The 12,034-nt window shown below is 48.9% G+C and overlaps 1 protein-coding gene across 1 annotated transcript in view; it reads left to right on the top strand.

Moving 5' to 3' along the window:
- The window catches only part of PKD1L2 (polycystin 1 like 2), an 87,974-nt gene that overhangs the window by 36,840 nt on the left and 39,100 nt on the right, over positions 1-12,034 (top strand). Inside the window, 7 exon segments of the mRNA XM_045819129.1 lie at positions 3,038-3,169; positions 3,949-4,131; positions 4,714-4,838; positions 5,518-5,644; positions 6,274-6,405; positions 9,094-9,316; positions 9,839-10,032. Of these exon segments, the coding sequence (XP_045675085.1) occupies positions 3,038-3,169; positions 3,949-4,131; positions 4,714-4,838; positions 5,518-5,644; positions 6,274-6,405; positions 9,094-9,316; positions 9,839-10,032 (1,116 nt within the window).

Consider the following 12,034-nt stretch of genomic DNA (forward strand, 5'->3'; position numbering starts at 1 on the left):
GTTGACATTATTACCTTGCCCTTTTTTGGTCCTTTCAGTAAGTGACAGAAAAGAAGGCTGTCTCTGCTCAGCCTCATGGAGTCATGGGCTCCTGGAGTGGGAGGGGACTTGAGTATTGCTCCAGTCCTTCCTATTGAAGACGATGGTACTGAGGCCAGAGGGGAAAAGTGACCTGGCTGCAGTCACAAGGTTAATGGCTTGGAGTTGGACTTAGATGCTGTCCTAACTCTGTCACTTACCATATATATTATCACAAGCTGGTGACTGAATTTCCCTGAGCCTCAGTTTCCCAAGTCTGGAAAATGGAGATAATAGTATTTTCCTAATAAGGTTATAGTGAGAGTTAAATAAGAATTAAATTCACTGTAACTATAGGTTGAACCATATGAAATTGCCCACATCCAATCACTTTTAATCCACCAAATGGCCACTTCATGTGTTATAAACTAATGTTATAAATAACTATTGCAGAACGTATGATTACTTCTGCTCCCAGTGCATGGTACGTGAATATGAATATGTATTCACAGGCACGCAACATGTCTGCACCACACACAGCATCACACATACACGGTGGGCATGGAGAAGGGAAGAAAGATCTCTCTGGTTCCCTGAAAGGTTTTCATGAAAGTACTTGGCAGAGTGCAGGACACACGATAAGAACTTTTAATACAGAGGAGTGGTGGTTGTCAAAGTAATTAAGTACGGAGAAGTAACTATCATTTTTTGAGCACACACTATGTGCTGTCAGGCCCTGAATTGGGGCTTTAAGGGTGTGTAACCCCCATTAAAACCCTCCAAAGTACATGGCTAGGTCCCCATTTACGTTAGAGTAGAAGAGACAGGGTAAGAATTTTAGTAGCTTGCCCAGGTCCCCATTTATAGTAGGGGGCGAAGGTGGTTCGAACCCAGGTTGGCTTTTCCCCCACCCACCTCCAGCCCCCCCAGCCCTCTCACCCAGCCCTTGGCTTCACGTTAGAGCCCCCACATACAGACGTACCCCCGCCTGGTTCTTGGTTGTATTCACTCAGAGCATTAGCTGTGGCACATTTCCCTTCGGATGTCCTTCGGTCCCTGAGCACACTGATCACATAGGACAGCAGCAGCTCCACCTGAAGTGACCAGAACCCAAAGGGAGAGCTCTGTGAGAAGAGGGCTGCCTGGTAGGAGCGGTGGCTTTGGAAGAATGAAGCAGTCAACCCACAGTGACCTGACAGGGAGGACACTGGGACAATAACTTCTAGCTCTTTTTCTTCCTGCCCTCCGTTCTCCCGCCAAGTGAATCCATCGGCCAGAGGATCAGGGGCCAGTGACATCTGCACATAGACTGCCTCCGAGGTGGTGACGAGGGTGGTAGAAGATCTACAGAGGCAAACATGAGATGGACCATTTTCTGAGATTCCCTTCCAGAGCATTCTAACAAGAGTCCCCTTGAATACTGGCCTATTCTTTCCTCTATCCAAGCCACAGCCTGTATACACCCTGAGCTAATGGCAGACACACAAAAATCTGCAGCTGCCGTAAAAACTGTTGGATGGTTGGACTGAGCAAGCTGGGACTAGCAGGCCGTGAGAAGGGTTGTTCATTTGCATCTGTGCGATTCCAAATGGTTTCCACTAGCCATGTCCAGCTACTTACATTTAAGTTAAAATGAAATAGCCCTGGCTGGGCAGCTAAGTTGGTTGGAGCGTCATCCCAATGCGCCAAGGTTGTGCATTCCATCCCTGGTCAGGGCACATACAAGAATCAACAAGTGAATGCATGAATAAGTGGAACAACAAATTGATGGGGGGGGGGGGTTCCTTCTCTCCCCCTTCCTCTCTCTCTCTCAAATCAGTAAATAAAAATCAAAATAAATTAAATTAAAATGAAGCAAAGTTAAAAATTCAGTTCTCCAGTGGTATTGGCCACATTTCAAAGGCTTAACCATCACATTTGGTGAGTGGCTACTTCACTGGACTGTACATTGAAGATATTTCTTTCAATGCAGAAAGTTCTGTGGGGCAGTGCTGAAATGATATTCTTAGTTTGTCTGTGCTGCTGCCAAATCCAGCCCCTGGCCAGCCCCTCATTAGGGCTTTGTGGCTTAGAAAGCACACTCCTCAGAAGCCCCAGAAGGCTTCAGTGGTTGGTGGGAGTCAGTGGATGAGGAGGAGGCATCCTGGTCCCCAATCACTCCAAAGGCACACAGGGACGTAAACCTGCCACAAGGTCTGCCATCCACACTGGGCCAGCAAAGCGATGTGATTCCTGAATACCATGCCATTCTGGTCACAAGTGCCACACTGAGATGTTACTTGTTTTGAAATGATGCCACATTTTACAGACTTAATTTGAAGATTTGGAGAAAGCTGAGAAATTCTGTATTAGTGTCCTATGGCTGCTGTAACAAATTACCAGAAATTTAGTGGCTTAAAACAACACAAATGTATTATCTCACAGTGCTGGAGGCCAGAAGTTTGAGAGGAGTCTCACTGGGCTATGGTCAAGGTGTTGGCAGGGCTCTGTACTGCCTGGAGACCCAGGGAAGAATCCTCCCTTTGCATTTTCCAGCTTCTAGAAGTTGCCTACATTCCTCTCACCATCTTCAAAGCCAGGAGTTTAATGTCTTCAAATCCTTCCCCTGCTCCCTCTCCACCACTCCCTTTCTCCCTCTCCACCACTTCTGCCTCCGTCAACTCTGACTCTCCTCCCTCCCTCTTACAAAGACCCCTGTGATCACACTGGTTTCACCCCATTAATGTGGGACACTCCATCTCAGAATCCTTAACTTAATCAAATCTCCAAAAAAATTTTGCCGGTCCCTTTTGCCATGTGAGATAACATATTCATAGGTCTCAGGGATTAGGATGTGGACATCTTTGGGAAGCCATTATTCTGTCCACCATACATTCTATGAGGCAAACAAAGGTCTGTGGGCTTTGAAAAACCCCAGAGGAGTCTGGTCCCTTGCTCTGACCCTAAATCTTTCTAAAACTGTTTCATCAAACCACTGGAATTACATTTCCTCTCCTTATCTTCCTCCCTCTGTACCAAGATCAGAGAACTTGTGCTAGGGTCACTGTCTGCAGTCACTACCACCCTGGGGGACATGCAGAGGGTGCAGGAGCTGGCCACGGTGCTGAGAGAGGTGACCCATCACAGTGAGGAGCTCACGCCCTTGGCCCAGGTGAGTGGTTTCCGGCTGCTGAGCCAAGCCATGCGACATGTACCTCTATGGTGTCTGACGACTCACCCCAGCACAGGCAGCCAAGACTTCCACCATCTCTTTCCAAAAGCCCTACAAGGCTGGTGCTAGGGCAGGAAAAGTGCTCTGTGTCTCCTTCTGGGTGTGACAGTCTGTGTGCTTACACATCACACACTCTGCCAGTAAACTTAACTAATTATTGGGTGGTTAAGTGTGTGTCCAGACAATGCTACTACTGACCACCCATGTCTCCCACTCCAGTGCACAGCAGCCTGACGCCCAGCCGCCAGCTCTAGCCTTTCTTTCATCTCTGACATCTGTCCCCCCCAACCCCTGCATACTCTGCCTCCCACATGGAGGCTTAAACATGCCAGGGGATTGATGCTGTGGTCAGTGATGAATTGGCTGGGGCACATATACCCCAGCTTCCCCACCCCTCCTGGTGGGTAACTCCCACCCATCCATCTATTCATTCATTCATCTGTCTAGTCAGTGAATGTTTACTGAAAGCCGACTATGTTCTGAGCATTCTGCAAGGCACTCTGGGAAGGATCCCAAGATGGACTAGGCTACTCTACTAAAGGACATTGTAGGGAGGGAACACCAGCCTAAAGTTGGTGATACAGGCAGCTGATGTGATGGGCCTGGTCCATATTTCCCTACTTTGGGTCCCCACCTTGTTCCCCTCCCTTCTAGCCCCCGTCCCGTGAACCCCAGGCAGGGGCTCATGCTCTTTTTCCTTCCCCTTTGGGTGAGCCCAGTGGGAGGCCAGCTGGTCTCTGCAGCATGCCAGTGAGGCCCTGTTGGCAGTGAGTGCCAAGGCCCACCATGAGGACCAGAGGCGCCAGGCAGCCACCAGGGACCTCTTTCAGGCTGTGGGCAGCATGCTAGAAGCTTCCCTGAGGGACAGACTCGAAGAGCCTTCGGAGGCCAATGGCAGCCAGGTAGGTGTCCCAGCCCAGAGGCAGACTTCACACCTCCCATGTGCCCAGCTCACACCAGCATTTCTAGATGGATCTTTCACCACATCTTGCAGATGAGGAAACTGAGGCATAGAAATTAAAGTCCTTTCTAGGGAGCTGAAGGGAGGTTCCAGAGACCATAGCTTCTGGGAGGCAGTGTGGTATAGCAGGCCGGGAGCAAGCTCTGGCAGGAGGCAGGCTGAGTTTGAATCCTGCCTCTATCGCTTACATGTAACTGCCTCACAGAATTCCTTGTCTGAAGATGAAAAGGGTTCATGTAAGTCAAGTGTTAGAAGTTTTACACATGCTTACTCTTCGTTCCCCCACTTAATGGCATCCCATTGTGGTCTCTGCCTCACCCAGTTCCTGCCAAAGGTCCCATACCAGCCTGTGACCAGAGGTAATACATAGAGACAGGGCTCTCTTGTTCTATCTTCTCCCTCTTCCCTCTCTAATCTCTCTTTCCTCTCTCTTATCTTCCTCTTCTCTCTCTGTCTTCCTTCTCCTCCCTCTCTCCTCTCTTTTCTCTCTCCCCTTTCTGTACACCCCTGCTTTCTTTCCCAGGTGGCCACAGTGCCCCAGCTGCTCAGGGTTGTGGAGCATGTACAGTCTGCCCTCCTGCTGGGGACACTGCCCAGGGGCCTTCCAGCCACACTGGCCACACCCTCCATCTCTGTGTACACAAACAGGTAACTGGCTGTACTGTGGGCCCCCAGGAAAGCCTATCCCCTGATCTGGCTTGTTCCATACCCACATCCCAAGACCCTGTGACAGGCAGAGCCCAGGAGACCAGCCTTGGAGGTGGGAGAAGCGATGGGACTTAGAAGTGAGAAGGGCTTTTCACTGAGAGATGTCTCTGCATTGGGTTGTCCTCTTGGGTCATGGAGGTGGTATCCCAAAGCAGCATGCCAATCAGAGCGAGGTTTTGAAACCAGGTCCCCAATGTAACCAGATGGGACAAGGCCAAAGGCTGTAAAAATGGAGCTGGGAGCCTGTGGCATCAGAAGTCAAATAGGCAGGGGAGATAAGCCCAGACAAATGTCCACATCAAAGCTCATTTATTCAACCAACGAAATATGTACTGACCACCAGTATATTCCAGACACTGTTCTAGATATTGGGGGTATAGCAGTAAACAAAGCTGGCTGTAGCCCTGTCCTCATGGGGCCTCCAACCTGGGGTAGGGGTATCGCCTGCCTTGCGTACTGCTACTGACACAAACAGGCGGAACCATATCAGGGGGTCAAAAGGTAGCAGCCTATTCTGATGGTAACACAGTCCTCCCTATAGTGCAATGGAGGGTCAGATATTCCTCTGACACAGACTTTCTCCTTCCTCCTGGCACCTCTGTTCTCACCTCATGGCCAGAATTCAGCCCCAGAGTTTGCAAGGCTCCTCTGTGCACGTTGCTGCTGCCGGCTCTGCGACCTTCACCCTGCCTGCTGCCTCCTCCCTTGGCTCCTTGGAGGATGCTCGGGAGCCTGTGGACATAAGGGTAACAACAGTAATAACCTGCTTGGGAATAGCCCTTCACGATCAATCTACAAAGCCCTTACACAGCATTTGCTCAGTTCTGTTGATTGATAACAGCCCTGTCAATTACATAGTATCATGATGCCCATTGGACAGATGAGGTTCCACGACTTGCTCAAGGCCACAAGCAAAAGTGGGAGAGCTGGGATTCAGACCCAGACCTTCTGACTCCCAACCCGAGTTCATTCCATAACTAGGAAATAGCAAACCCAGGGCTCTTTCCCATTCCCAAATTAGTGCCCATATGACTCTTTGCTCCTTGCACCCCAGTGAAAGCGAACAAACTTCTCTCTCTTAGAGACTTGTTAGCTTTGCCAGAAGAAAGACTCAGACTGTTTTACAGTCTAGTAACTGCTCAGCTGCAGCCAGTCTGATTGGGTTCTCTAGGCCCAGCTCTCAGAAGCTATAGCCCTGACGTGTAGACACACACCAGGGAAACCAGCATTAGCTCAAGGCAGGGTCCCAGTTTACCCCCAAAGGCAAGGCCTACTTGTCCATCCTCCCTTAGGAAACCTCATGACTTCACAGAGGGACCTCTTTACCTTCCAGCCTTGGGGCACCTGGGCCAAAGCTCCCTGTTCTTGGTTTCAGATGACGAGTTTCCCAAAGAGCCCTTTCCCAGCCCGAAGGCACTTTGACGTCAGTGGAACTGTCGGCGGCCTCTCTCTGACCAGCCCTAGTGGACAGCTCATGCCCATGCAGAATCTGTCGGAGAACGTTGAGGTAGATGTTGGGGGTGCTGTCAGAATTCAGGTGGCCCTTCTGTCTTCTTCAGCTGGGTTGGGACTAAAAGTTGGTTGGCTATGAAAGAATACATATTAAGGAGGAGAATTATTAAAAAATGATCCTATCTTAAACATTGTATTTTAACTTAAAACTATAAAAGTACATCATTATAAATTTTGGGTATGCAACTAAAGAGTTTCTTTAAATCTGTTGTTAGAATTTTAATCATCTTCATTACATAACACAGCCTCTGAAAGGTCCAGTTAGATTTTCTTTACAGTTAATGAAAGATGTAAGCACACCACAGTGCCACATGAGTTCAGATTCTTTGCAGAATTTAATGATCTTTTTCTAATCCTTTACGGTTTTTGCATCAATGACTAATTCAATAACAATTTTTAGCAACTCATCTTTATTATCTTCTCAAAACACTCAACTTAAGTTTTTATGTAAATCATTCTTTTCACACTCCTACTTTGTCACTGTGTGAAATACATGATTAAAATTGACCTTTAGAGTCACGAGCACAAGGGACTTGGGCATAAGCAGGTCAGAAGCAACTGCTCAGCAGTGAGCATGTGCCTTGCCTGGTAGGAGAGAGCTGCCAGGATTACTGCAGAGATGTTATGAGTTGGGTTCTTTAGAGGCAGGAGTTGAGAAAGAATTTTCAGTGCAAGATGCTTCCTAGAGATCAAATACCTGAGAAGAGCAAAGAAAGAAAACAGGACTGGGCAGAAGTCAGTAATGACAGAAGCCTCTAATCCAGATCGCACACAGCCTCAGTCAGTCCAGAGGGAACTCTGCAGCAAGTATGAGCCATCCGGGTTCTATTAATTGTGTTTGTCATTTTCTGTATCTTATGTTGTTTTGACATCTTAAAAACCTTGCTGGTGACGAGAGACTGTCCCTCCCAGGGCCGGCCAGTCCTTAGAGATAGCAAAGGGCTCGTGCCTTTCACAGGCACACCAGCTGATCCTGAGTCTCTACCCAGCCATCCCCTTTATCTAACGCTCACATACCAGGCCAGTACTCAACCTTAATCAAAGTCACCCCAGGGCCAGGTACCAGGCAATTAGAGACCCCCTGTGTAGCCTAAGCCAGCCAGAATTATTCAAACTGGTCAATCCTAAATTGTTTACTCTGTCCTGCATTTCTTCTGTTTGGAAACCCCCATAAAGGCCATGGCTTGGGCTCTCCATCTCCATGTCAGCTTCTGCCTCCCGACCTGGCACTTCCCCTGTGGCCCTGTGTGGCATGGCAGGTCCCCTCTCCCAGGAAATGCACGTAACGAATTCTTATTTAAATGGCATTGACCTTTCATGTCATTACTCAGTCACTTCCATAAATGAAAATCCCATTGAGACAAGAGTATCCTGCATCAGGCCAATATGTCTGGACCTTATATCCTCCTCCTTGCTCAGGCACTGAATGCAGGTGGCCCTAGGAAGGGAGGCCCCGAGGACAGGTGAGTCTGCAGCTAGGACAGACCCTGAAAGACCTGGGAGCTGGAGCCTGTCTACTGACTACACTCCTTGGGATTGGGCAGCAGGTCCTTCCTGGAAGGCAGAGACAGGCAGTACATTGCTGCCTCTACCATGGAGGGCTACCAGGAGTAAACAGTGTACAATGGGCATACATCAGTCTGCTTTAAAAAGGGAATGGAGAGTATTCGTTAATCTGCAGAGCTGATTAAATGGGGAGAGGTTATGAGAAGTTCTGATGTAAGAATGATAACAGAGTAATAGCAACTACTGTTGAGTATTATTGTGTATCTGGCACTTGGCTAAACATTTTATGTGCAGTATCATTTTTAATACTCTCAATGAGTCTAGAGTCTATGTGTCCTATGGATGACAAGAAACTGAGGCTCAGAGTGGTTTGTTAATTGGCCAGAGGTCCCAGAACTAATATAGGGTAGAGTCAAGAACCAAACAGAGATCTCTCTGCCTCTACAACCTGTGTTCTAACTTACACATACTTGCTCAACACTTTCATCAACACCACCACTAGTTCACAGGGCACCTTTGTGTGAGTTAGAAAAAGCCTCTGCTCTTTTTGTGCAGACACAGCCCTGAGCTGGGGTGCACAGCTTGATGACCATGGTAAGTTGAATAAAGACCCCAAGATGTCCATGTTCTCATCCCTGAGCCTATGAATATGTCAAAAGGGACTTTGCAGATGTGACTTAAGGACCTGGAGTTATAGAGATGATCCTGGATTATCTAGGTGGGACCAATGTCATTACAAGGTCCTTATAAATAGGAGGCAGAAGGGGAGTTGACTCCAGAAGAGAGGAAGGCAATTTGATTACAAAAGCAAGAGGGCAAGGTGATGGGAAGAAGGAGCTATGAACCAAGGAATGTAGGTGGCCTTCAGAAGTGGGAAAAGGCGAGAAGTAACTTCTCCCAAAGAGCCACTAGAAGGAACCAGCCCTGCTGACTTTAGCCCTGTGAAACTGATTTTGAACTTCTGGCCTCCAGAACTACGAGATAAATTTGTGTTGGTTCAAGCCACCGAGTATGTGGTCACTTGTTACAGGAGCTCTAGGAAACTAATAGAATGAGCAAAGCACAGAGTGGATTCCAGTTCCCCAGGTGCTCACCCTGCCCAGCTCTGAATAGCAGCCCCGATGCTAACTGGCATTCCCATCTGGTACACCCCTGATTTGGTTGTTTCTGATGACAGATCCTGCTGCCCCGGCTTCCAGAAGGATGCAGCAAGCCAACTGTGTTGAATCTGACCAGGCCTGAAGCTCTGTGGGTGAACCTGACTTCAGTGGGTGCAGCTTTGGGGATCCAGCTGCACTGGAGACCTGATATCCCACTCACACTCAGCCTGGGCTATGGCTACCGCCCAAACGAGACCAGCTACGATGCCAAAGCTCACCTTCCACCAATGGCTGCTCCAGGTAGTCACATCATCCGGTCAGCTCCTCAAGCTGCTTCCTGGGAATGTGACCAGCTCAAAACTTGAGAATCAGAAGCCATCGGGGGGCGGGGAACCACCTGCTACATTAAGCACTTATTTTTGTTGTTAGTGTTATTACTATTATTATTAATAGGTGAGCACTAACTGTATGCCCTGAACAGGCAGACAAGCACTTACAGAACTGACCTCATTGTAACCCTCACAACAACTCTCAGGGATAGGGACTATTGACATCTCCACGTTCCAGATAAGAACAGAGAGGTTAAGTAACTGGTCCCAAGTCACACATTCAAGAAGGGACAGAATCAGAATTTGAGCCCTTGTCTGTCTGACTTGACAGCCATGCACTGTACACTAACCAGGGAGAGCCTCTTCCATGTTCTTGGTCTCCAGAGGAGAGGGTACTCCTAAGACACTCAGGAGACCACCAGGGCCAGCTTCCCTGTGAAGTCACCTCAGTCTCCCAAGGCTTCAGGCTGACCCTGAGCCCCCTTCCCTGCAGATGGGCTGTCCACATGGATCCTGAGCCCAGAGGACCTGCATTTCAGAGAAGGTGTCTACTATCTGACTGTGATCCCCGAGTCTGACCTGGAGCTGACCCCTGGCAGAGACCTCACAGTTGGCATCACCACCTTCCTTTCCCACTGTGTGTTTTGGGATGAGGTCCAGAGGACTTGGGACAACTCTGGGTGCCAGGTAAGGAGAGGGAAGCGAAGATGACACAGCAGCTTGCGTGGGTGTGTCCCGCTCCTTTAGGGTCCTGTTTTAGTGCCTCTGGTGCTCCATCTTCAGCCCTCCCTGGGCCTCTGCACGTGTGCCTGGAACCCAACACCCACTTAGTGAAGTTAACCCCCTCCTCAGATCCCACCTGAAGTGTCACCTCTCCCAGAAACTCTCAATGCCCTGGTTTGGCCAGACGTCCTACAGTGAACTCACAGCACACAGGCCCGCCTCCTCTGTACACTAAGCAGGTGGTAGTTCTACACCCACTTAGGAGACCACTGAAAGATGTCTGTTCCCTCAGCGCACTAGGAGTCGCTTGGGACAGGAACAACGTGCTTTGCTCACCATTAGGAACAAATGACCACTGAACGAATAGACAAATGACTGGGAAGCCCTGCTGACTCTGGGTTGCTGAGAGGGCCAGGGAGTCATTTCCAAGGAAATGAACTCCCAGCTGAACCCTTTATTCTATGCCAGGTGCTGTGTCCCATGCTTTCTTTTGTTCTCTCATCAAATCTTCACATTAATCCTCTAATAGAGTTGGTATTCACATTTTACAGGTGGTAAAACAAAGGCTCAGGAAATTCAACTAACTTGCCCCAAATCCCTCACCTAGTAGGTAGAGGACTGGGGACTCAAACACAGGTCTGTTTCCGGAGAATAAGCCTTGGCAATATGGGCACTGATTCTCCGGAGCCCAGCCCAGTCTCACTGGGCCCCTGGATGGTGCATGGCTCTATTAATTGCAATTAAATCCTTGTCTTAGGTCAGCTCAGCTCTTCCCCCAAGGAGGAAGAAACTGTGACAGTGTCCTGGCAGTAGACATCGGCTTTGAGGCTATCAGAAGTCATCTCTGTGTCTTCAGGGTACCCCATTCCCCTTCCCCTTGCCATTGTGCATGCTGTTCTCTCCCTGGAACTTTACCTACAGCAGCTGGTAAATTCCCATTCACCCTTCAATCTCCCACTCCAATGCCTCCTCCCTTGGGGAGCTTCTCAGATGTCTGCAGTCTCCCTCTATTGGATTCCCCAGCACTTCACACCTTCCTCAAGAACAGCAACCTCCATATCCAGGTGAAATTTATCGCACATCTGTCTCTACCTACGGGACTATAAATACCTTCCTTCATTTATTTTACAAATAGTCACCATGTGCCAGACCAACTGGTGGGAATATAGAGGTGAGGAAAGCCAGTGAGCTCTCAGTCTAGCAGAGGACACAGATAAAGAGCAAATGGCACACACATCAAACGATGGCAGCAAAACATAGTACAAAAAGCCAGGTTGCAGCAGAGTCATGCAAGGGGACTCAGAGACAAGCTCCTTCCACTCTTGTTTGTATTGCAGCTGGAGCTTCCGTATCAGCTCCCACCCTGGCTTCTAGCTGCCACACAAAGGGAGTTCCCCAAAGCTCCAGGAAGAGACGAGGGTGCACTGAGATGTCCAAGGCATAGCAGGTTCCCTGCAGTTGCAGCACAGGCCAACAAGACCCTAAGTGTGTTGTGACCTTCTACAGTCCAAGCTCTCAGAAGCTGTCTGATCCCCATGTGGCTGGTGGAGTGCAGGCTGCCCTCAGATGCCCAAGGCTAAGAAAGTGGGGTGGTGTAGGGGTGGGCAGCATGGGCCCTGACATTAGACAGACTTGGGTCCAATCCCACTTCATCAATTCTGGCAAGGTGACCTGGGGCTAGTCGCCCCCCCTCTTGGAGCTTTCCCATCTGAAAATGAGCATAAAGGATACTGATAGTTGGGGTGCGGTGTCTGGCATGCAGTGAGCACTCCATAGGTTAAAGTGATTGCTATTTTAGCCAGTCCAAGCATAGAGAAGACAAAACTGTCTATAAAATGGAAATCAAGGAAACAATGAACATGGAATTCAGCATGGTGGTTGGGTCGGGGGAAACATGGGAACAGGCTGGGGAAGGACCACTTTACTAACTGTAAGTGATCAGAAAGTGCCTAGCTTTTCACTAGAG

This window comes from Phyllostomus hastatus, unplaced genomic scaffold (genome assembly GCF_019186645.2).
Source record: "Phyllostomus hastatus isolate PE091 unplaced genomic scaffold, TTU_PhHast_1.1 phas_scaffold_345, whole genome shotgun sequence".
Taxonomy (NCBI): domain Eukaryota; kingdom Metazoa; phylum Chordata; class Mammalia; order Chiroptera; family Phyllostomidae; genus Phyllostomus; species Phyllostomus hastatus.